This window comes from Misgurnus anguillicaudatus, chromosome 3 (genome assembly GCF_027580225.2).
Source record: "Misgurnus anguillicaudatus chromosome 3, ASM2758022v2, whole genome shotgun sequence".
NCBI lineage: Eukaryota > Metazoa > Chordata > Actinopteri > Cypriniformes > Cobitidae > Misgurnus > Misgurnus anguillicaudatus.
Window position 1 is genome coordinate 39,250,367 of NC_073339.2, and position 27,425 is coordinate 39,277,791.

Sequence of the window (27,425 nt, forward strand, 5' to 3'; positions counted from 1 at the left end):
TCTAACTGACCCACTGATGTCACCTGGACTTAGGGCTGGTCCGGTTTGGATTTTATTTTACCGCGGTCGGTAATCAACAAATTCCCGCGGTTTTGCTGTTTATTGGCAAGACAACGAGTTAAATAACATGCATTATTTATTTATCTTCTATACAAAACAAGAGCAAATTACTTAAGGAACATGTAAAGTGAATATTATTTCTTTCCACAATTCTTCAATTTCAACATTCAACAACTTGAACAATTAATATTATTAGTAAAAAAAATGTTAACGCATTGTGCGTGTCCACACGTGCCTACAGACATTTCACCACTTTTCTATCCTTAATTTATAAATGGCCTGTAAATGACGCAAATTATTGCTGCCCTGACGGTCTGATAAAATAACCATTTGTATGAGAAATCACTTGTACTGCATATGTGTCCGTGCTTGAGTATAGCCGGGAAGCTGCACGGAGACGCTTGTGTGTGTGCAAGATGACGCGGTCCGATGACGCGCGCGCCCGGGCAGTCCGCGTCTGTCTCGAGCGCGCCCGGGCACTCCGCGTCTGTCATGCGTGCTCGGGCAGATCGCTTCTGTCCTCGACCCTTACCATAAACATCTGTCTTTTTCCTCAAACAGAGAAAGAAGACGCAAAAGCAAAACTTTTTGAAATGTGTCCTGCTTTAGAAATGGCCACTGTTGTAGGCTAGATAAAAACAGAGACAATCTAACCTCTTTGGATATTAATCCTCGGACTGATCGCGTGCTCTTTATGTTGCGTGAAAATTTGATAATGTATGAAACCGGATTCTGTTGTTGATCTGTTGGGGCTGTTTGCACGTTCAAATTAGATAAAATGTTTGTATTACTTAACGAGTGACAGACAACGTCACCTGCATTTCTACTCAATGACAATTTAATATTAAAATCATCAGTAATGTTTAGTTAACAAGTTGCGGTTGTTAACAAGCTCCGTGTATAACATCCCCACATATACACACAAGTGCAGGCCAATGTTTCAATTTTTTTTTTTGCGGTTATGACGGTGAGGAGCTTAGACCCGCGGCATGGGTCACGTGACCGCGGTATGGCGGTAATCCGGTTACCGCCCCAGGCCTACCTGGACTACTTTGATGATGTTTTTATTAACTTTCTGGACATGGAAAGTTTACCGTGGATAGATTTTCAATGAAGGGTCAACAAGCTCTCAGACTAAATATAAAACATCTTAAACTGTGTTTCGAAGATGAACGGAGGAGGTCTTACGAGTTTGGTACGACATGAGGGTGAGTCCCTAATGACATTATTTTAATTTTTGGGTTAACTATCCCTTTAAAGTCATCCAAATGACTTTGTTTGATCTCATTGGTTCAAATCTCATTGGTTCTTGTGTTCCTTCCTGAGTCTGAAATAAAGATATCAATCAGTCTTGTAAAAAAATATGCACGATAACTAGTGACATAATGGAAGAACCAATAAGATTCAAGCTGCATCCGAAACAGCCTACTTCCATACTATATAGCAGGGTTCCCCAAATCTTACCCTGGAGGGCCGGAGCACTGCAGAGTTTAGCTCCAACACTGATCAAACACACCTGAGCAAGCTAATCAAGGTCTTCATGATCACTAGAAAATCACAGGTGGGTAAGTTTGATTATGGTTGGAGCTAAACTCTGTAGTGTTCCGACCCTGCTATAAAGTAAGTGAGGGAAGTAGTATGTACAAATTCATAGTATTCGAAAAACAGTAGGCGAAAGTACCCGGATGACCTACTACTTCCGGCAAGATCACAAAGTGTTCATTCACAAAGTGTTCACACAGGAGAGGAGTTATCCAAAGAAGAAGAAGACAGAATGGCGTTGTTTTATTCAAACATGTGTGCATGTGTTTTTTGGCAAAATCTATGCGGGCTTTTATATGTCTTGCACTGAGGAGAGGCTTCCGTCAGGCCACTATGAAGACACATAGAGCCTTTCTGTAACTTTCTCCCATCTCTCTAATGCATCTCTGGAACTCATCCACAGTGATCTTTGGGTTCTTCTTTGCCTCTCTCACCAAGGCTCTTCTCCCACGATTGCTTAGTTTGGCTGGACGGCCTGGTCTAGGAAGAGTTCTGGTCGTACCAAACTTCTTCCATTTAAGGATTTTGGAGGCTCTGTGCTCGTAGGAACCTCGAGTGCTGCAGAAATTCTTTTGTAACCTTGGCCAGATCCGTGCCTTGCCACAATTCTGTCTCTGAGCACCTTGGGCAGTTCCAGTGTCTGTTTTTTTCTGTCAAGATGGGGTGCTGAGTGTACATTAATGAGAAATAAAATGAACCTTTTTGATTTTAGCGAATGGCTGCAATGAAACGAAGAGTGAAAAAATTAAAGGGGTCTGAATACTTTCCGTACCCACTGTATATATGCACTTTTGGATTGGAAACATCTGTGTGGCGAAGGGTTCGCTTGGATCTCACTCGCTCAGCGCAGTAGTCTGTCTGGATCTGGTCAACCAATGGGTGCCAAAATTTGTCAGCACTTTGTCCTTTCTTTTTCTTCTGTACTGTAATGCCACATGGACCTCATTGAGAAGATAATGGTCATGTCTGATTTGGAATGACTCTTTCTTTTTAATTTTAATGATTCAGTCAAATTGTATGTGTGTTTCACAGTTGTTATGAGCATTGTTTGGAAGTAACACTTGAGACAATCTATATCATCATTTAATGACGACCAGATCACTTAAATAAACCATCAAAAATAAAAAAAAATAGTTCTGTCATTATCCACAAATAAACAATTAGGCAGTGATTTTAAAACCTTAAGGCCTCAAGTTGTCCCAAATTGCTATTATTGTGCAGACTTTAGCCTCAGTTTGTCCACCTTTGTCTAGTGGTCTCCTTCCTGTATTTAGGAAATGGAATTAGCAGATGCTCTACATATGCTTGGGTTGATACCTCTACAGAATTCAAGCTTCTGTTTTCTCAGGGTTAAAGTCTTGATGGTCTCAGCATAACTTTGTCTGTTCTTTATATATGAAAAAAGAAGAATTCATGATGAATCTGCTCTTTCTGAATCTGGATTTCTGTAAGCTGACTGTGGTTCAGGCAGCTGTGTTGCCACTATTCTCGTTTTACGTGTGAAACAAGAGCTCGTGTTTTGGTTCTCAACAGGGAACGCTGGAATAATTAAAAGCATATTGGGCAGGAAAGAGGCCCAGCTGGCAGGAAGTCACTTGTGAGTGGTGATGAAACGGTTTACATGAGAACATTGCACTGTACACACATACATGTGTACTACGGGCACATAAACACACTGAATATTGAAGCAGAAGTTATCGCATTTAAATGGCTGTGATTAATGTTTAAATAGCACTTTAATTGACTTTGAGATGAAAAGATGGGGGAAATATCTACTTTATGAACTACAATATATGCCACTATACTGTGTAGACCAGTAGAGTGAGGGTACGTTTACATGACAACAACGTATAAAAAAACAAAAGTTTTCTTTGTGTTTGTGAAACGTTTCGCACATAGATTACAAGGCCGTCAAAACGATTACTGTTAACACAGATCTTTAAAAATGTCTGAAAAACACTCTTTTATGCATCCCAGGCCAGTGGTTGGCAATGTCACATGATGTCTGTACACGAAAATTTCACAAATTTGTGTTTTTGTGTTTAAACTACGATGATAACGGTTTTATTTACAAAATCTCGCACTTTGAAACCCGTTTTCAAGGTTTCCACCACCAGTGTTGGGGAAAGTTACTTTGAAAAGTAATGCATTATAATATTAAGTTACTCCCCAAAAAAGTAACTAATTGCGCTATTTAGTTACTTTTCATGAAAAGTAATACTTACATTACTTTTGCATTACTTTTTCTTACTTGGCTGAGGCTTGACCTCTTTCAGGCCTTGCAGGTCTTTTTTATGACGAAGAATTTTATATTTTTTTCATTGCAAAAATATTGAGCTCTGGCCTGCCATCTCCGTTTCTCAAACTGTTCCCACTCAGGCTCGCACGCATATATATATCGTCGCTGTCCGATGAAAACCACGTATGTCCATTTTGTCGATTTTGAGAATTTTCAACGGATTAAATGTCAAGGTTCATTTCCGTATACAGTATGCTTCACATATCTAAATGGCCAATGAAAAGTTGTGAAATCATGTCATCTGATTTTCACGTATATCCATTTGGTGTCAAAGCTGTCAATCACGCCGGGTATCTCCCGCCCTGTGGAAGCATTTTGCCGGTCTCGGAAGTTTCCTCAAAGCTCAGGACTGGATAGCCGAATAAATACAGCCTGGTGAGACGATTAACGTGTTTACTTTACATGCGTACTTTTCCCCTGCAGATCGGATCACAGATCGGAGTACACCACCCCCTTCAATACGATCCAAATTTGCATCCGATCGTCCTCAATCGTATTGATTAAGGTGTTTACATGAAGGCTTTTCAATACAATCGAGCCATCAATATGATTACAAACGGATTATTTGGTTGCATGTAAACGTACCTACTGACTTTCCTTCATCGAGGTAAACGTTTCCCCCCTGACGCCAGACGTACGTCTAGGAGTGACTATATTATATATATATTGATTATATATATATAATCAATATAATCAAATTAATTAAACTGAATTACTTGCATTACTTTTTTAAAAAAGTAACTCAAATATTAATGTGTACATTTACAAAGTAATGCGTTACTTTACTCGTTACTTAAGAAAAGTAATATTATTACGTAATGCGCGTTACTTGTAATGCGTGACCCCGAACACTGTCCACCACAACGCTGTAGTTGTGTAAAAACATTCAGAACGCATAACGTTTTCAGGATTTTGTTGAAAGCAGTGTTGTGTAAACACCCCATAAAACATCACATCATGAATATTTGTTCAGTCATTTTTAGTTATATAAATTGTTATAATAGTTTTAAAATAGTTTTATCACACCTAAATCTATATATACAATTAAGTGCACGCATTGAATAAAGATAGGTATTTATTAATTTGTCTAAGTTGATGTAAGAACATAGTACAATATTGAAAAACAGTGATGTTTTACTTTAAATCAAACTTTTCTACAATTTTAAGATTCGATTTCCTCTAGGGATGTTCAAATCAGGATTTTTGCAGCCGATACCGATTACCGATTTGTTGTCTTTGTGATCGGCCGATACCAATGCCGATACCGATTCTTCACGCTCAAATGCAAGCCCTATGATGACAACAGTAAACCAAAAGATCGGTTAATGAGATGGGCAAATTTAGCGAGTACCGATCGAGTCATTTAATGCCGTTATCGGCCGATACCGATCGATCGGAGCATCCCTAATTTCCTTGCGTGTTTACACACAAGCAATGAATCACGTATTGTGTGTGAGCTCATAAACCATCTCTCTAAACATTTAGATAAAGACTAATTTTGATTTAAGGTCCTTTTGATAATATGATAATGTTGCCTATAATTATGCTCTTTATGTAACCTGCTTTAAGATTTTGTTAGCTTTCTGTAAAAGCAATAGAAGACTATAAAGAAGATATGTCCTAGTTTAGATAACTACCGCAAGTAAACATATGTGTGAGCTGATAATTAATCCTCTGTAATCTCTGTCAGGAGTGACTGACTCAAATGAGCTTTGACACATCAACAGACAGAACTTGACATTCACTCACGACTCACGAGTCTCTAAGCTCACAGTAAAAGACGCTGTGAAAATCTAACGACAGTAACCTCAGGCTAGTACACAAATATCAGCCCATTCTTTCAGATTAGCATGCGAATTGAACTTTCACGGTGGAAATGACATAATTGTAAGGGTGCTGCGGTAGTGACATGTGCTATCCTAATGTGTACCCTTACGAAAGGAAAATATATTTACCAATATATTACTTGAAATATATTGTAATATATTGCAATATATTATTTTACTTTCCATTTTCCAATATATTATACATTGGCAATAAAAGGAATAATATATTGATGGTACATATATTCTATATATGTGTAATATATTGCAGTATATTGCAAAATATACAAATTATTGCCACTTTCAATATATTGTACATGGATATAATATATGTGTTTATATATTAAAAAATATATGCAATATTATATTTATAAATATCTGCAATATTGTATTTTGATTTATATGCGAAAATGTATTAACAATATATGTAGAGATATAGTTTCACATATATGTTTACTATATGGTAGAATATATTTCAAATATATGTAAAATTATATGGAAATATACATGAAATATATGTAGATATGTGTTCGATATATTGTGGAATAAATTTTAAATATATGTAAAATAATATGGGAAATATATGTGCATATATGGGAATATGTATTAAAAATATATGTACAGATATAGTGTCACATTTATGTTTACTATATGGTAGAATATATTTCAAATATATGTACAACTATATGGAAATATATATGTAGATATGTGTTCGATATCTTGTGGAATACATTTTACATATATGTAAAATTAGATGGAAAATATGTGAAATATATGTGCATATATGGGAACATGTATTAACAATATATGTACAGATATAGTGTCACATGTATGTTTACTATATGGTAGAATATATTTCAAATATATGTACAACTATATGGAAATATATATGTAGATATGTGTTCGATATCTTGTGGAATACATTTTACATATGTGTAAAACTAGATGGAAAATATGTGAAATATATGTGCATATATGAGAACATGTATTAACAATATATGTACAGATATAGTGTCACATGTATGTTTACTATATGGTAGAATATATTTCAAATATATGTACAACTATATGGAAATATATATGTAGATATGTGTTTGATATATTGTAGAATACATTTTGCATATATTTAAAATTAGATGGAAATATATGTACATATTTATTGTAAATGTATGCACAATATGTGTACATATATGAGAACATGCACATACAATGTATGAATATATTTGGGATATATACAGTATATGTACATGAAACATCTAAAATATGCAAATACTTAAATATGCAACCAGCAATTTACAAACATTTACACCACATATTAACACAGACTGATGGGTAATCTATCAAAAGCCACCTTTATTTTCTTTTAATCAGGCACAGATACTAAACCCAATTTGAGGTACAGTGCCCGGTTGCATGAAACTCCTTAGTTGAGGGTTTCCCTGAGGGAGAAAAAATCCCTGAGGTAAGGGATTTATTTAAGAGCGTTGCAACAAAGGTCTTAACTGTCACCCTTACCTAAGTGTTTATACTAAGTATTTTACGGTAGTCTCTGCCAAAAGACGGCAGCAGAGACGCGGTTGCTATAGTTACAAAATCTCACAGCGGTAACAAATCAACGCACGCAGCTCAACAGACGGCGGATTTGTGTACAATGAAACATCGCAAATAACAGACTGTAAAGTGCCGCGTGTATAAAACCTCAAAGTAATTCAAACTGGAAGCACTTTAGATTGACGGACGATCAAACCGCTATTCTTCTAATAAATGCGCATCACTTTTCTCTAGGGATTATTTCGATCGTTAGAAATGCGCGTTGGTACTTATATAAATGTATGTTTCATGCATATATTGCAATATATCAAAGCATATAAAGACAAACTATTACATGTAAAAAATACAGTGCCCTTTCTGTTCTTGATTGCAATATATTTTGTCTCATATATACATGTATGGTTTATGCATATATTGCAATATATCAAAGCATATAAAGACAAACTATAACATGTAAAAAATATAATGCCCTTTTTGTTCTTGAATGCAATATATTTTGTCTCATATATTCATGTATGGTCTATGCATATATTGCAATATATCAAAGCATATAAAGACAAACTATTATATGTAAAAAATATAGTGCCCTTTTTGTTCTTGATTGCAATATATTTTGTCTCATATATACATGTATGGTCTATGCATATATAGCAATATATTAAAGCATATAAAGACAAACTATTACATGTAAAAAATATAGTGCCCTTTTTGTTCTTGAATGTAATATATTTTGTCTCATATATACATGTATGGTCTATGCATATATTGCAATATATCAAAGCATATAAAGACAAACTATTACATGTAAAAAATATAGTGCCCTTTTTGTTCTTGATTGCAAAATATTTTGTATCATATATACATGTATGTTTCATGAATATATTTCAATATATTGGAAAATATAAATATTAAATCCCATATATGGGAATATGTTGCCTAATATATTACATGATATTTTCCAATATACTGCAATATATTTTTGTTTCGTAAGGGTATCCATCTGCATCTGAGCAAACCAGGTCACTGTGGGCGTTCGAGAGCAATTAGTGATCTTGCTCTTTTTAGTAAATCCTGACCTTGTGGTGATTATCGACAGCGGGTAATGGGTAAACTATGCCTGTGTTTAGGTTAAAGGGTTACTGTTACTGCAACTTCAAAGTTTCAGGACTTAGGACTTGTATACAGTTTAAATACTAAGTGCTTACATCAGAATTTAGAGATCAAGAACAGTCGCCCCTGTTAAGTCTGACCTACTTGTGCTGCATGTGGAGACTTGTGTGGTTCAAAGTAGCTGTATTGTCAATAAATCTAGATGAAGACACTTCGGGGACAGTTAAAGACCTAATGCTTGTAAACAAGCCGGAAAAATAGCAATGGTACCATTGGCATGTATTCATTTTTATTTTACATGCTACTATGGTTGCATCATGTGTTTTTGGAAATGTGCCTCATAAATAAATACAGTAACCATTTGATACATAACATGTTGACATGGTGCCATTATATGTGCCGTCAGTATATCCGCATTAGACAATGAATGAAGGTTAACATGAGATACTGTACAATAACAAAATATACACGAAGCTTTCAAAGGAAGACCTCATTGTTTTATGAACCTTTCACGGTACATTTAATGCTTCACTAGAAACAATGAGGTTTAAATCACTCTTTTGGCTCACAGCCTGCTCTATTTCTCTCTGCAGGCCGTGTTGTTGCTAGGTGCAGTGGCGTTGGTGTGTTTGGCATTGGACCTCCTCTTCCTCCTCTTCTACTCTTTTTGGCTCTGTTGTCGCCGCAGGAAGAACCAGGATTCGCCTAATGCGGATTGCTGCTGCACCGCTTGGTGCGTGATCATCGCCACACTCGTTTGCAGGTCAGTACATTACCATCTCACGCGCTTTAACGCAAAACATGTCACCTCACGATGTCCAACAGACTGACTCAAAACAGGAGAGCAAAAAGGGATCAGAAAATGTGTGCATAGAGAGGAGCACGTCCGAAAAATCCCATAAATTCTTTTCTTTGTGCGATAATGTACATTTAAGATGGACCTGTCATGAGCTCAGTGATAAAACGATGATGTATGCATCCAGAGAAGCAGTAAATTGTGGCAAAGAGCTCAGTGCCCATTATGCATTACGAATGATGTAATCGAGTGTCTGTACTACTGTAGTTAAATATATCAAAGCAATATCACACAAACGTGTGTTATAGACATATATCAGATTCATTGTTTTAAAAAATGACTTGGGGAAATGGGAAAGAGTCGTCCCTGCATATTAAGCTGCTTTGGCGAAAGTCTAAAAATCACACAGCGGCTCTATGGAGGTCAGGCAGTGACCCATGAACAAAGTGGTTAAGTGCTTTAATGAAATGTCTGCATTAGTTATGGGGTAAAATAACATTAGTTGAAATGTCCTGCAATTGCTTTAGTTATTAAAACCTGCATTTTTGTTTTTTTTGTGTTTTTGTAATAGCTAGCTTTATATAAATATTGCCCTTTAGTTATTTATAAGGGAAGACTTGGCTCGATTTTCACACTTTCTAAAAGGTGCAATGTGTAACTTTTAGAAGGATCTCTTGACAGAAATGCAATATAATATACATAACTATGTTATCAGTGGTGTATAAAGACCTTAAATAATGTTTTATTACCTTAAAATGAGCTGTTTTTATCTCTATACACTGCGTGGGCGTTTCGTCCCTGCGTTGTCTCAGACAACGACATGTTTGTCCTGTGGCAGCTACCTAAAGGGGATCGCACACTGGCCACGCAGCTCAACGCTGTGCAGCACCGCGCCGTTCTAAAAAAATTGAACACACTGTTTTCTATGAGTATACGCACACCGGCGCCGCCGAGCTGTGACTCAGGGAGTTGCTCAAATCCCTGTCGCGCCACACAGCGCCACTCACATAGTTTAACATTAAATAACATCATACCGTAAAACTTCAAATATTAGCCTAGTCCCAAATAGACGCCTGTCTCTTTTAGACGCCTGGTGTGACGACAGGTTTGGGTAAATAAACGCCTGTCTCAAATAAAGGCCTGGTCTGTTTTTTAGTTTCGGGTTGTATTTAATCTTCTAAAACCCGTCAGATAGTCTGTTTAAGACAGTTCTATGGTGCAGATTGAACATGCTAAAGTTTTTTTTGCTTACCGGTAGATGTCACGTGACAGACGCAGTCGTTCCGTTACTCATCACTATGACAACACAACAAGCTTCGTTGCCAGGATTGAGGTGATGATGACAGTAGCGAAGTGGCAATCGGGAGAGTCGGGACTTTTCCCGGTGGGCCGGTAGTGTTTTAAGGCTGCTGATAATAGCCGGGCTTTCAGTCTTTTGTCATGCATGCACTCCCGCCACACATTGTATTTCTCACGCGGAAACACTATTTATCATATTTAATATGCTGCAGCGCCCAAAATGTATCTGGCCGCACTGTCTCTCTATCAAGCCCGTCTTCCCTAGAGTTCTAGTCGAGCGAGCCAATACAAAAAAAATAGAAAGAGGCTACACAATAGCCAATCAGAAAATAGCACTGTTGTATCTGGGTAAGATTTCACGCAACAACCAATAAAAAAACATATCCTTGTTTGCTTTATTTATACTGCCAATAATTTAAGACTGTTGTTATTACACGAACTAATTTCTTAAACACATTCAAATTAAAAATAAAACGTAATATGTGGTAACCTCCTGCTGTCATGCTGGAACAATTAAATTAAAAGCCTGTCTCTTATAGACGCCTGTCTCTTTTAGACGCCTGGTGTGATGATAGGTTTGGGAAAATAAAAGCCCGGGCTATTATTTGAAGTTTTACGGTATTTGTCCCAAATCATTAACGATTAACATTGGCTGCTAATGTATATTTTGTATTTTGAAGTAGACGCTATCTGACGAAGCTCGCGCTATTGAATGTGCACTTCTGGTTTACAATACCTCCGAGTTGTCCTTTAGCTTCTCATTGCGTTTCGAAATTGAGGTTGGTTGCAATTAACAATTTTACCACTAGATGCCGCTAAAACACATTATACCTTTAAGTTAGCGGAAAGCTAGTGCTGGGCGATAATTCAATAACAATAATTTTGTCAATATAAAATTCCACTAAAAAATTATAATGACATTTCGATAACTGATCGATAATGTTTACGCGCTGTGCGTAACGCTGCGCAAGCACTTCCGGATGCCGCACGCGGTCTTCATTTACAATCACAGTGTCAGTTAGACTCGGAGTGGAGTAAGATGAGGCAAGTTATTAATTTAGGGCCCTATGATTTCCATAATGCGGATAACGTGGTCAGAATTATGGAATCCAAATGCGCGAAACATTTTCCTTTTGTGTAATGTTGGACGCGCAAACAGGTTTTGTCAAAGCCCGGAACCTGGCACACAAAGTAGGTACAGTATACTGTATTTCTTTCAGCGTCCGCCTTGCGTGTGCACACCTCCGCACAGCTTTAAAAGTATATTTAAAGGACATTCACAAATTTAGGGAAGCTGAGGATAAACCGCAGATCCTCCATTGCGATGGATATACTGTTATGTGTGCGACTGTGCGTTCGCACAGCAATGGGACAATCTTGACATCTATTTATTCACATGTGTGGTGCCTCATGCATCATTAAACGCATCACATTGTGCACACATGCATACAGTCATGGGATAACCTCCTAAAATACCGTACTGCCACTTGACCCCGGTTTCTGGTCTTTGAGCTTCAGTAGTTATGTGTATCAGCCGAGATATATTACTAGGGTTAGGAAGGAACTAGATTGAAAATGATTTTAATAGAGCTTGTGCTATTAAAAGTGACGTGTGTACATTTTAGCGCCATCTCGTGGTGAGATTGCAAATTGCAACCAACAGCTCACCCCTCAATTTTAAAACACATACGGTAGCCGCCACAGGACAAACATGTTGTCGCCTGAGACAACGTAGGGACGAAACATACTCTGTAGAGCAGTTTGTCCGTTTAGGGCTACTGTAGAATCATGACGACGACTTCCATGTAAGGAGAACTGCGGTGTATGGAGATAAAAACGGCTTATTCTAAAGTAATAAAAACAATACAGTTCATCATGTAAGGTCTTTATGCACCACTAATAATATAGTTTTTTTTACACAATAAACCTTTAAAGGTTAAATCCAAAATTAAATCCTCAATATAATGGCTAGTTGATCCAAAATAAATTATATATATAGATAAAGTCATATAGATATAGATAGATACGTCATGAGCAGCTTATTTTATGGGACGCTATACGCAAGTCGTTCGTCATATTAGACCGGTTTATTGTACAGTACGTTAACCAGTGTTGCCAAATCTGTGGTGATCACTTTAAAACTGGTGACGCGGATTGCTTTGCTTGTGGGTTGAATGTTGAAGCCAGTGTTTTGTTTATCGGCTATCAGTACTTAGGTAATATTATTTTATTTATGAAAATTAAGTGTTGGTATTTGGGCTAGGGTCATTGGTCTAGATTTAATTGGCCATTTGGTTGGTTTTGTTTCACAAATCTGGCAACCTTGCCGCGACGGTCCGTGAACACTTGAACCCAAGCTGACTGTGTGTCTGCAACCATAGTTATAGCCATATTTGATCAAATGTTGTAGACCTGAACATTATAATTGTTAAACTAACATGACTAACCACAACAAAAGTGTTAACACAACATTAAATGTTGCTATAGTTTAAAAACCTGGAATATTAAGTTAACACATATATAAATCTCTACAAAGTTTACGAACCAGAGGCTGCACAATGTCATGGTATTCTGGAAAACTGTGAGTGATGTCTGCAACTGGAGCGTTTTAAAATGGCAGACACGTCTATTACGTGGAATAGTCAAATAATGTCTCTATGTATACATATCTATCACCAAGCCTGACACAACATGACATCAAACCTGAACCGCTGCCATACTTGTTTTTCTCTTTTACCTAAAAGTTAACCATCAGTTTTGTGTAAGACTTAGAATATGGAGCAATAACTACAAACCAGCCCAAAACGTGAATAATTTAAACATGTACAAACTTGCTTTTTACAGCAAACCAAAACAAAGTTTTTTTGCAGCATATGTCTGTGTTTTGCCCTCTTGTTTCAATAAAAACATTTTCTTCCTCTATGTATTGCATCTTCTTTTTTCCCTCTCTCACTGGTGCTGCCCCCATGGTGCCTTGGCGATGTTGCCATGGCAACAGAATCAGATTTTTGAGCATCCACGCTTTGAGATGAATAATGCACTGCAGCTCTCTGCCAGTGTGTGTGGGTTCTATGCATGTGTGTGCTTTCACCGCATACACAGTCGTCATTAAATCTCTCTCTTATCTAACAGTGGCCAAATCATCACAAAGATGTCTCTCTTTGTGTACCTGTGCTACTGTTTACTTATTGCTAAATCCTGCAACCTTTGAGCGAGTCATTTTTAGCTATTGCTAAGCAGTTGACCCATCAAGCCAGAATCGATTTTTTTAGCAAAAGTAATGGCTTGTTTTCCATAACAATACTGTTTACTTGATTTGATCTTGTTAGGGTTGAATGTCTGATGCAGTTTGCTTTGAATACTCACATTTGCGGTTGTAAGTGACCCATATATGTCATCGGTCTGGGCCAGTCGCATTTCTAAAAGGTGAAAACCTCAGTGCAGTATGAAACATCAACTTAGAGAAGCCTTTTATGTTTGAAATGTTTGTACTGACAATACTATGGTATACTGTTTTTAATGCGTTACATGATATAGTCTTGGAATGCCATGTATTTTAAATACAGATGTAGTGCTATGATACATTTTAAAGTATGTGCTATGGTACCACCATAAATTTTGGACAAATTTTGGGGTGCTGTAGAAAATCTTATTTTTGTAATAATCCAGCTAGACAAAATGGTGTAAAATAAAGAAGAATGCATGTGATTTAAAACTAAAAGTTTAACTATTTTTAGCTCGACATGGTATGTTAAAAATGCAACAGTTGTGGCGTGGACACAGACATGATTCAACAGCCAAAAATATCTTAATATGTATGACTGTAGCTCTTTAAAGGCATATATGGCATGTACTTTTCCAGCAGGATTTTAATGTTATGCAAATTACCCTTATTAATAATTCATAGCTAAAATACATGTGTATTAAAAACTTTTTTATCTTTGAACTAATTATATGTCTACTCAGGCAATACATCAGATTAACACAAATTGTGGTCGATGCGTTCGGAGTGGAGGATTCTGAAAAAACGTCTGTGAGCCCACGTGACTCTTGACCTTAACAAAAAGAGACAGCTTGACCTCTCTCTCTCTCTCTCTCTCTCTCTCTCTCTCTCTCTCTCTCTCTCTCTCTCTCTCTCTCTCTCTCTCTCTCTCTCTCTCTCTCTCTCACACTTACACACTCTTAAGCTTATAAGAGGTTTCCAGACTAAAATCCTCATGTATTTGATTGACAGAGACAAAGAGAAACATGCATGACAATGTAGATGTCGGTACAAGATAAAACATGCATAAACACAATTGGACCCACTTTAACTCTTTCCCTGCCATTGACGAGTTATCTTGTCGATTAAGAAAAGACATTTGCATTAAAAAAAGTGTGTTCCTGATGAAATTTTATGTTAATCTCCAATACCGCGATTATCCACTAGAAGGTTCACTTACCCAATTTATGAAAACACTGAAACCTACACGTTATTTACTAATTTTAAACCTACCAATTCTCACCAAGATGCATACAAATGACACGCAGTGTGATGATCGTGCAATAGATATGCCAAATTCCGCTTTTGCGTGCCTATGATACACCAGTCCATCCCATTCACTTATATGGCGAATCGTTTCGTGTCATTTTATTTATTGGTTTCTCATTTGTTTTCTGTTTTTTAAACCATTTTCACTTGGGTTTAGGGTTAGATTTGTTTAAGCAGGTTATTTAATATACAGGTTTTTCTATGTTTTTGTCTATATTTAAACCATGGTCGCTTGGAGTTGGAGTTAGAGATGGGGTTTAGGTTAGGATGTCATTTTTATATAACAAAAAGTTGTTCTAACCCTAAACCCAAGCGACAATGGAAAAAAACTGAAAACAAATGAGAAACCAATAAATAAAACGACACGAAACGATTCGCCATATAAGTGAATGGGAAGGACTGGCATATCATATGCACGCATAAGTGGAATTTGGCGTATCTATTGCACGATAATCACACTGTCATTTGTATGCTTTTGGTGAGAATGGGTTGTTTTAAACTCTGTGTATGTTTTGATAGTCTTTCTGAATCTGATCTCTAACAAAATTTCTTTAGGAAAAGGCAATTATTTCAGCTTTTTGCAAAAAAATTGAATTTTTAAAGAAAAATACCCATATTTAAGAGTTTATAAGAAGAGAAAAATATATAGATATGATGAAAAGTTTTTTGTTTCTGGTTTCTTTGTTTATTGTTTGTTCGAAAGCAGAGGGTATGTTCTTTCATTTGATATATTTGTATGTTTATATATTTTTAGAAGAAAATTTTCCTGGAAGGCATTTTGTGAAACTTGTGAAAACACAAAAAATGCTGGGGGGCAACTTTTAAAAAAATGCCTGGCGGGGAATGAGTTAAACACTTTTAGGGACAGATAAACACATTTTTAAATACCAAAAAGGCAGACAGATTAATTTTTATATTTTTCATAGACAATATAAGTAATACTTGAATGTGTGAAGTCAAAGCCATGATGCTAGGGTTGGTGGACGTTGCTATATGATTGCTCTAAGGCAGTGGCTCTCAAACTGGGGTCCGCGAGATGGTGCCGGGGGGCCCCAGTTTTATGACATTTTTATAAAATACATATTTATCATGAATTCTGTGAAATAAAACCTAAAAAAATAAGGCAGCACTACTTTGTATAATTTAATGTTTTGTTTAATTAAAATGTGAAGTTTTAGAACTGTTTTTTGTCATAAATTTTCTTTGGGGGGGCCGCGAAAGAATGCACCGTACACAAAGGGGCCGCACGCTGAAAAAGTTTGAGAACCACTGCTCTAAGGGATAGTTCACCCAAAAATGAAAATACTGTCATCATTTACTTAACCTCCAATCCTGTATAAATTTCTTTGTTCTGCTGAACACAAAGTAAGATATCTTGAGCGGTGTTTGTAACCAAACAGTTTTGGGGCACCATTGACTTCCATAGTATTTTTCTTTCCTACTACGGAAGAAAATTATGCTCCTGCTTGATTATAAATATTTTTATTTATGTTCAGCAGAACAAAGACATTTACAGGTTTGGAGGGTACATGATTTCATTTTTGCGTGAACTAGCCTTTTAAGAGCCCTTAATTTGTTATAAGATAAGAACCAGCGTAGGTCCAAGACTGTAAGTTGAACTTTCTGATGTTGTGTGTGTGTAACAGTGATAAGATTAGTAGATGGTTTAGAGCTCCTTATTATTCCTGCCAGAGCTGGAGAGAAATTGAGTCGTATGTCTTCTCCTGTCCTGAGGCTAAAGCAAAGAGGTCAGCAAGGTTCGGGAAACCATCAGGTTCCTGTTAGCCTTTTATGGCCATGGACTGTTTTTCAGGGATTTTTTAGGATCAGTAACTGTAGGTGAAGTTTTACCTGCAAAAAAAGACATATTGCCCATTTAAAGACCCCATTTCATGCCACGTTAGTTTGTATTTATAATTCTATAAATGTATGACTTTTCGGGAGTTCACTTCACATCTTTATGATTCTGCACATAAATAATAAACAAATACATCATATGCTGTGAATGATCAAAATTTCAGGTTGTAATTTCAGTTATTAAATGCACTATAGCATCAGATTTCTAATATGGCATATTCATACTCTTTCTCTTTCTTTCAGATTATGTCATTATAGCCTTTTGAAAACAATGTGTCACATTCACAAGAATTCATTTCCATTTTGATCACATTCCCGCAGTGCTGGCATTGCCGTTGGTTTCTATGGAAACGGCGAAACGTGCGACGGAGTGACACGACTGACATATTCCCTGCGCCATGCTAACCAAACAGTGGCGGGCGTTGATAAACTGGTGAGTCATTTCTGTTTGCGCTGAGCTGGGGACATCTTGATTTCTTCAAATGCTTAAAATACTTATAAAATGCATTCTGGTCTAGCCCTCTATCAAAGCATCTCAACACTACTGTTACCAGTTAATGGACCCTCACTAAACACTTCCTGGTTGTATCCTGCTTGACTTCCTTGGCTTACTTACACACTCCAGCTTGCATGGGGGTTAGATTGTAATAAATTTATAAAGGCAGGGTTTAATTGTTTGGCCTGGAAATCTTGTAGGAGTAATTATGTGTTTTATAGACTTTTAGAGCCTGAGAGGTCAACAAAACCTACATTAGAATAAAGTATGGACTATTAAAGGGGACATATCATGAAAATCTGACTTTTTCCATGTTTAAGTGCTATAATTGGGTCCCCAGTGCTTCTATCAACCTAGAAAATGTGAAAAAAAGATTAACCCAGTAACTTCGTTTTGGTAAACCATTCTCTGCAAGCATGTGAAAAAAATGTGTGGCTCCCCCTGTGATGTCAGAAGGGGATAATTCCCCCCCTTAATCTGCACTATCCAACCACGGCACTGCCATTTAGTGCAGAGATCAGCTCATTTGCATTTAAAGGTACACACCCAAAAAAGGCAAATTTTTGCTCACACCTACAAAGTGCAATTTCAACATGTTATAATAAATTATCTATATAATATTATGAACTAGAACTTCACATACATACTATGGGACACCAACATATAGTATGGTATATTGTGTCATTCCTAATATGAATTTGTCCATGCTGTAGTGTGCAAACGTTTTCAAAACCACGACCTACAGTTCAGATGCAAATATCAGCCTGTCTTATGCATATTTTGATCTATAACTTATAACATCTAATGGTTAAATGTGACACTAAATTTGAGAACAGAGTGGAATTCACTGGTTGCTCAGACCTATTTGAGTCGAGGGGCAGAAATGAAATTTAATTGAATGTGACCCAAAATATTTCCCTAATGAGTGAGCTTGTTTTGCCTTAGGTATCAGAGAGCACCAGTAGCCTAAATGAAACCCTACAGGAGGGCCTGGTTCAGCTGGAGACTGCGTACTCCAAACAGACGGACTACCTGTCCATCGTCCACAAACTGAAGGGCCAGCTGGACGAGCTGATCAAGCTGATTGTGGAGGTGCCTTTCTGGAACAATACAGATCTCTCACTGGATCGCCTGGCGTCTGTCACCGAACAGTACGACTGGTACAGGTAATCATGCACCTTGGATTTTATCTTAGAGATTCATGAAGAAGATGAGATTTGAAAAATTGATTGTGTGTATTGTATGTTGTGTGTATTCTAGGTGGCTGGGTTATCTTGGCTTGCTACTGTTTGATGTGCTAATCTGTCTGCTCGTTTTGGTTGGTCTCATACGCAACTCGAGAAGCATCTTAATTGGGTGAGTATCATCTTTAACATAAATCTCCAAAAGGGAGTCAATTCCCATAGACCACCATGTTAAAAATGCCCAACTTTACAGTAGAAAATAATTTGTTTACAGACTGGTTCAAAAAGCGTTTTTGGCCTGTATAGCTAATCATGAAAACTGTGAGGGGGTGAATTTTTTTGTAACTCATCCGTTTAAATTATATTAAGCTTTAAACTTCTGCATAATTAAGAGCGTGGCTACTTGAGTGACAGGTGAACTGCCACTGCTGTCACTAAAGTCGAGGAAGGCGGGCGTGGTTTCAGCAACCAGCCACCTCAGCTTCACCTATGTCCCGCCTCTTTACCCATTTTTGGTTTTCCGCGAGTGATTCACAGTGATGCGCGGTCAAGATGGTGACGGCAGGCAACGCCTACTTTAAGCTTCAAAAACGATCTTCACAAACCAATGGGTGATGTCACGGACACAACGTCCATATTTTTTACACTCTATGGTCCCACCCTAATTTCCTGTTTCAGTCGAAATTATTTCTTCGCATGAAATAAAGTTGCGCATTTCAAGGCACTTCTGTGGATTTTTAACTCATTCCCCGCCAACCATTTTTTGAAAAGTTGCCCGCGAGCATTTTTTTGTGATTTTCATTAGTTTCACAAAATGCCTTTTAGAAAAATCTTCTTCTAAAAATGTATAAACATACACAAATATCAAATGAAAGAACAGAACCTCTGCTTTCAAACAAACAATATACAAACAAACAAAACAGGAAAAAAATGTTTCATCCTATCTATATTTTTTCTCTGCTTATAAACCCTTAAACCCTTCTTTTGACAGAAATGCAAAATAATATACAAAACTATATTATCAGGGGTGTATAAAGACCTTACATAATGAACCGTTATGTGTTTATTACCTTAGATTGAGACCTTTTTATCTACCTATACCGAGGGTACCCTTAAATGGAAGTCGCCATTTTGTGTTGCAATTTTTCTACAGGAGCCCTTAAAGGACATTTTTTTTACTAAGTTGTCTCCGACAGTGACATGTTTGTCCGGTGGCAGCTACCATAGCTTCTCTATGTGTTTCAAAAGCGAGGGGTGAGCAGTGAACTAAGCCATTGGTTGCAATTTGCAACCTCACCACTAGAAGCCGCTTAAATTTACACACTGCACCTTTAAATATGGGTATTTTTCTTTAAAAATAAATTTTTTACCAAAAAGTTGAAATAATAGCATTTTTGTGAAGGAATTTTGTTAGAGATCAGATTTAGAACGATTATCAAAACATACACAGAGTTTAAAATTAGTAAATAACATTTTGGCTTCAGTTTTTCATAAATTGTGTAAGTGGATCTAGCATCTAGTGGATAATTGTGGTATTGCAGATTAACATAAAATTTCATCAGGAACACTTTTGTTATGCAAATGTTTTCTCTTAATTGACGAGATAACTTGTCAATAGCGGGGAAAGAGTAAAAGACCTTTTCTGTAACAAACAACATTACCAGGCCATGCATTATTCAGAATTCCCAGCAATAAAATGGATTCAAAATAATAACAATAATGGCTGTATTTTTGTTACTTACAGTGCAATATCGTCAGCATAGCACCGTGCAAACAATAAATCCTATTGATATCAAGTTCAAATTTAGACAAATAGGTTTTGGTAGAGAGCAAGCTTTAGACTCTAAAAAGTAACACTAGCCAGTCCAGAGATTGAAATTCCAGTTCGGAAATTTCTGTTAAAAACCCATTTCGTGAACCATACCCTCTATTTTTAGCCTGTAACTATGCAAAATTGAAATCCATTCTGTATGCTTTAGAAATGCAGAGAGAGAGAGCACGAATCAAAGAGAGGAGATGGCAGAGAAGTGGAAATAGATTGGGGCTAAATAAAATCTATTTAGTCTTCAAGGAATGGTGAAGTTCTCCCTTTGCTTCGGCCTGACTCACATTCTCACTCCTCCCGCTGAAATCAGACACCCCTTCTGGTTTTGTTTGTGTTTATATTAGCGTTTTTGGGTACTTGCGTGTGCATGTGTATGTAGAAGCACATTTGTTCAGTGGGAGGTTGTTTGTAACTCCAGAGATGTTTACTAAATGGTTACTCACCGTAAGCTTAGATCTAAACAAGCCGTCCAAAAAATTTCAATCAGAAGCATCTCATTGGGTCTTCAATAAATCTCAATTTTAGGCATTTAACATTGTAAGTGTACTCGCTTCATTCGTGCGTAAAAGCCACGCGTGAATTTCTAGTCATCGAGACATTCACGCGGAAATTCGCGTCATGGGAGGGGCTTCTGCTCGCTACCTGTAATCACGTCACTACTAGAGCAAGCTCCTGATTGGTTAATGCAGTGCCTTTTGCGCCAAAGTTCACATTTTTTAACTCGCGCAAATGAGGCGGAATTGAGTCTACCGCGGCGTGCTAAACGCCTCATTCGTGCCGTGAGACCTCCAGATGCGCGCCAACGCGTCTTTACATTGACTTAACATTGAAATCACTTGCGCTTGACGCCTCTACCGCGGCTGGTGTGAACGCAGCATAAAAGTATTTAAAACTTCAACAGACTTTGCATAAAAGTGTCTGTCAAATGCATAAAGGTAAATATATGTATTCAATATAATCAGATGTTCAGCTAAACATTCTTTACTCTGTTTCTCTTTTCTGTAGTGTTTGTTTGCTGGGTGTTTTGACACTGGTGATCAGCTGGGCTTCTCTTGGGTTGGAGTTCTCTGTTGCTGTGGTGAGTAAATGCCCAGAAATGCTTTTAATTCTCTAAGCCTGTATTTCTTTTGGACACTAAAGGTTCAGTGGTTTAATCCTAAAATAAATCTAAAGGCACTTCAGGCACATAATTAAAGCCAGGCTCAAATAAAGCTCATCTGTCAGCAGTCTGTCACTATCTTTGACAGCCCAATTCAGTTCTCGAAGGTTGCATATAACTCTGCCTAATGTATTTTTCTCTTCCTCAGACTGCCAGTGATTTTTGTGTTGCCCCTGACTCTTACATCACCAAAGTGGCGCATGAGAAAGCAGTTATGAACCAAGGTATAATCACACAAACACATCAGACTTAAATCTGTTGTTTTATTTTTTGCATTTTAGATTATAAATGTAATGATTCAATATTAAAGGTCACATCTCATGTTAATCATGAGTACCTATAGAGTAGTATTACATCCTTCATATTTCCAAATAATCTTTAGTTTTATTTGAATTATAAAGTCAGTTCAGCTGTACATCTACTTTCCGGAAAAAGTTGAGCTCCTGGAGGCGTATCGTGGGTGGAGCGAGTCACGAACAAGCAACACACACAAAACATGATCCCACTATCTCTGGATAACTTATGATTCACTACATGTTTGTGTCGTTTACACTTACACTGCCAACAAAACACAGGCATTTCATGCAGTTTTACTTTCCGTCTGCGACTTATAACCTGGTTAGGACTGTCCCATTTCAACAAAATCCAGCGTTAAACAAACACACACGTACAACTCCGCTTTTACCCCGGATAAACAAAATACATTCATTGTTCCCATAATGCTGGGTTTATTGGGAAGCTGAACAAGCTTAAATTTACCTCACAAACAAAAACACACTTCTTTGGTGACATTGATTTCTTGTCGGCTCTTGGTTGGTGTGTGCGTGCGTTTTCCCCGATGAAGTGCCCATATAAGGACTTCCACTGTACTTGTAGCACTGCTTATGCAACTCTTAAACAGTGTTAATAAGTCAGAATGCATGACATACTGTTAACCCTCTTCCCTTAATATCAAGTCCTTACAGTAGCGTCCAAAAATACTAAATTAGGGCTTAAAAATACACAAACACACGTTTATTTAGTTTTCTAAACAGAGACATGCCTAACTGTGCGTTCACACCGCCACCGGCGAGAGCGTCAAAAACGTTTTGGCTGCCCTTCCAACAACGCTATAGAAAAAGAGTAGTGGACGCTCTGGCGTTCAAATGCATCCTCTGGAATCCTTTTCGCCTTCCGATTGGTTACGGGTAAACATTTCCGCCTTCCGATTGGTTGCTGCCGAACCGCGAAGTTGAGCTGATTTCAACTGTCATCAACGCTCAAACCGTCAAAGACTCGCCGCGCCGGAGCTTACCGCCGGCTCTCATTGAAAATGAATAACTTTCGGGGACTTTGACACTCTCACTGGTGGCGGTGTGAACGCACAGTTTGACCGCAATTGTTTTTATACCTAGCTAGTTATGAATAAATACCATGTGCATGTCCCCAAAATGAGTTTTTGTTCACTTTTGGGTATAAATTTGTCCCCAAAATGAGGTTAAGTAGGTACACAAACATACACACTAATTCATTCCCTTAAAGGACAAGTTCGGTATTTTACACTTAAAGCCATGTTTTCAGATTGTTTATGATGAAATTTTTGACTGAAATTTGACATATGCGGCTGCCCCGAGAATTTTCGGGTGTCTTTTGTTTCACCTCCCACCTCTACAATGGGTTTATAGGTGCACTGGTACAATCCTTTCTAAAATGCATTAAACTTTCGTTTACAAAGACGTGAAACTCACCGAGCGGTCAGGGGTGTTCACTGATATGCTTAAACAAAAATCGCTGCAAAAGATGCTTTCCAACAGGTGTTTTAGCATTCGCTGTAAACTTGTGGACCTATTTTTCCAAACGCCTCACACCTGTACATTCTTCCGCTGAGAATAATAGACACTCCAGCCCAGTTGGTGGCGATAATCCGCCTTTGCCAATTGCAAGAATACAAACAAAGTTCCCGGCACAGAGTAATACCGTACATCACAAGTCAATGGAGTTGGCAAAAACTACGATAAAACCTGTTGGAAAGCATCTTTTGCAGCGATTTTTGTGTGAGCATATCAGTGAACACCCCTGACCACTCGGTGAGTTTCACGTCTTTGTAAACGAAAGTTTAATGCATTTTAGGAAGGATTGTTCCAGTGCACCATACAGCCATTATAGAGGTGGGAGGTGATACAAGAAACACCCAAAAATTCTCGGGCCAGCATCATATGTCCAAATTTCAGTCAAAACCATTCTATTTCATCTTAAACAATCTGAAAACAGGGCTTTTTAGTGTAAAATACCGAACTTGTCCTTTAAACTGTTCTGGAGCATTGCTATGCAGAAGGGGTTTTCTTTGAAGGGTGTTTGTGTACAAAGACGGTTTTGTGTCCTGCTCTGAGACTTCGGCTTTTTAGGACAGACATGAGCATCATTGCTAATTAGTTCCCACAGGGAATACGATTCATAGCCATTGCAGTGCTACACAACACACTGACAATCAATTTATACAGTATATAAATGCACTTTAATGACGTGTTTTTTTTATTTCCCCTTGTCCAGTAAACTGAATAAATTAAAGCCTCAAATACTTGAATGTAGTTAAGTGTTTAATGCTCTACATTTCATCATTTATACCTACACTCCTTAATGCGGTGGTCACCAATCCCGGTCCTGGAGGGCCGGCGCCCCCGCAGAGCCCAGCTCCAACCCCAACAAAACACACCCGACGCAGCTAATTAAGGGGCTTCAGGTGTGTTTCACTAGGGCTGGAGCCAAACCCCGCAGAGACGCGGGCCCCCCAGGACCAGGATTGGTGACCACTGCCTTAATGATAATGTTAAACCTGGTGGACACTTTCCCGCATCACTCCCTTTATCCATCTGCACCTGCTGTGAGTGTAGCTGATTTATCAGAGCGTGAGGTTAATTAATCATTAAATCTCAAGCTGAGGTCATTCTCACTGCAGTTTATTTCAGTCCATATTTCTTCTAGCACACCACGACCACACAGTAATAACCAAATATCATCCAGTGCCATCACACACAGATTGGAAACTCGATATCTTAACAAATCACAATGCTTCTTGGCATAGTTGGTAGTTGTGTCCAGCTGGCTTAATAAATAGTGAACTAGCAGATCACAGTGACTCATGGTAGAGGCAGATGTCCGCAGACAGAACAGATTACTGTTCATCTGAAACCCAGTTCTCCTCAGTGTTTTGTTATTTACATTAGCTGTTTTCTTTGACTTATACACTTCTGCTTTAACTGTCACTGTTAAAGAACACCTAGGTTTACTTTAATATTTTGGATGTAAATGTTTATTGAATCATGACAAACTATATATTGTTGGAAAGGTCAAAGCTTCTAAAATAAATTTTCCAACAGTGTTTTATAAAATAAATTATGTAGGGAGAGTAATTGATAAATTTATGAAAAGACTGTGCCTCAAAACATTGATAATCCTGCTAAATGTCACTGTCTCACCAGTGGGGTGCCTATACTTCAGTGTTTTGCATATGAATTCTTATCCAATCATGACAAACTATACATATTTGGAAGGCTCTAAGAATGTAGTTTTCATATTTCAAAACGTTTAAGCAGTAATAATAATGCAGTGACAGTAATTTATTAATTTGTGACAAGAGTAAGCAGCAAACGCTGACACCTATTGGCCATTTTTGGTAAAACCACTAAAAGTGTTACACAATTTTTTGTGTTTTTATCTTGAAATTTGGATCCCAACTACGTGAGACTTATGGCCTCATATTTACTTTATTACTTTTGTGAAATATGTACATTTTTATAATTTTATTTATCTAATTAATATGTTATTGCATTATTTTAAATTATTAAATACATTTAATTTAAATTGCTAATTTTAATAATGTTAAATATTTTTACATCAAGTAAAAAACCTTTAAAAGAACCACCCCTCGATATTTAAAAAAAAAAGCACACGCAACACACACACTCAAAAGGAGTGGGTGACACTAAAGTGGTTAAAAATTACACGCATTTAAAGGGATAGTTCACCCAAAAATGAAGTCTGTCATCATTTACCCTTGTGTTGTTCTTAATAGTTCTGTTGAAGACAAAAATATATTTTGATAAATGATGGTAAGCACACAATTAACGGTACCCATTGACTTCAATTGTATTTGTTTTCCTACTATAAGAAGTCAATGGGTGCCTTCAGCTGTGTGGTTACCATTTATTTATCCTTTGTGTATATCCGTGTATTTTGTGTAGAAGTAAGAAACTCAAATCATGAGTTTGTAACATCATGAGTGTGAGTAAATAATGACAAATTATTCATTTTTGGTTGACCTATCTCTTTAAATGTGTTCCTATAGTAAGTGCATTAAAGGAATATTCCATTTTCTTAAAAGAAAAATCCAGATAATTTATTTACCACCATGTCATCAAAATGTTGATGTCTTTCTTTGTTCAGTCCAGAAGAAATTATGTTTTTTGAGGAAAACATTGCAGGATTTTTCTCATTTTAATGGACTTTAATAGACACCAACATTTAATACCTAACTCAACACTAAACAGTTTTTTTCAACGGAGTTTCAAAGGACTATAAACAATCAAAAACGAGGCATAAGGGTCTTATCTAGCGAAACGATTGTAATTTTTGACAAGAAAAATAAAAAAATTGTACTTTTAAACCACAACTTTTCGTCTAGGTCCGGTCCAGCGTGACCTAACGTAAATGCGTAGTGACGTAGAGAGGTCACGTGTTACATATATGAAATGCACATTTGCGGACCATTTTAAACAATAAACTGACACAAAGACATTAATTAGTATCATTCCATATACAACAACGTAGGAACGGTCCTCTTTCAAGACATTTGTAAACACTGGGGCGGAGTTTCGCGTTCGTCCTCTCTGACCTCTTGACGTCATGACGTATTGCGTGGGGTCACGCTGGCGCATCACGACCGGATCAACATGACAAGACGTTGTGCTTTAAAAGTGTATATAAAATCTATCGTTTTGCTAGATAAGACCCTTATGCTGTGTTTGGGATTGTTTATAGTCCTTTGAAACTCCGTTGAAAAAAACTGTTACGTGTTGAGTTAAGTATTAAATGTTGGGCTCTATTAAAGTCCATTAAAATTAGAAAAATCCTGCAATGTTTTCCTCAAAAAACATAATTTCTTCTCGACTGAACAAAGAAAGACATCAACATTTTGGATGACATGGTGGTGAGTAAATTATCTGGATTTTTCTTTTAAGAAAATGGACTAATCCTTTAACAGTGCAAAAGGTCATGGGTTCAATCACAGAAAATGCCATTATCAAATGCACCAAAAAGAAAAAAAAGAAAAAATTATGTTTGTTTGTTATTATTTATGCCTAATGTGCATTTATGTGTTTTAGACATCTTGCAGTACTATCTCAAGTGCAGCATGGGACAGACCAACCCATTTCAGCAGGTAGTTATTATCTCTCTCTTTGTTTCTCCCTCTCTCTAACCTCATTCACACATCACTTTGGTCATAAAATTGGCAGAGAGGCTTCTGTGTGAACGTAAACGCATCCTGTAAATGTTCTGGGATCGCTCCTGTAAAGCGGACCTAGTAACATTGCTGTAACATACACGGAAAGTTTTCTGTGTAAAACAAGACGCAGAAACAATGCTGTAAGGAGCGTGCTGTATTGTCATTGCCACCAGAAGTTATGATTCAGCTCTTTGACACAGGGATTTAAACGCAGATCAACATTCATGACAAGAAATGTCAACAAACTGGACTGAAGCAGAGATCAGGGAGCTTGTCACTATGAAAACATTCACCAGCATGATATCACATGCATCACATGCTTCTTATTATTAGAGATTGACCGAAATGTTTTTTTTCTTTATGGCTGATACCGATATTAAGAAAGCTGATTGGCCGATATGAGGACGATAT

General features: G+C 37.3%; 1 protein-coding gene across 2 annotated transcripts in view; it reads left to right on the top strand.

Annotated features, from left to right (window-relative positions):
• The window catches only part of ttyh3b (tweety family member 3b), a 51,217-nt gene that overhangs the window by 6,905 nt on the left and 16,887 nt on the right, over positions 1–27,425 (top strand). For both annotated transcript variants that reach the window (XM_055205876.2, XM_055205877.2), the window contains exons 3-9: positions 8,979–9,148; positions 17,190–17,301; positions 18,310–18,530; positions 18,625–18,720; positions 21,379–21,451; positions 21,681–21,756; positions 26,893–26,948. In XM_055205876.2, coding sequence (XP_055061851.2) covers positions 8,979–9,148; positions 17,190–17,301; positions 18,310–18,530; positions 18,625–18,720; positions 21,379–21,451; positions 21,681–21,756; positions 26,893–26,948 — 804 coding nt within the window. The remainder of the gene's footprint in view (positions 1–8,978; positions 9,149–17,189; positions 17,302–18,309; positions 18,531–18,624; positions 18,721–21,378; positions 21,452–21,680; positions 21,757–26,892; positions 26,949–27,425) is intronic.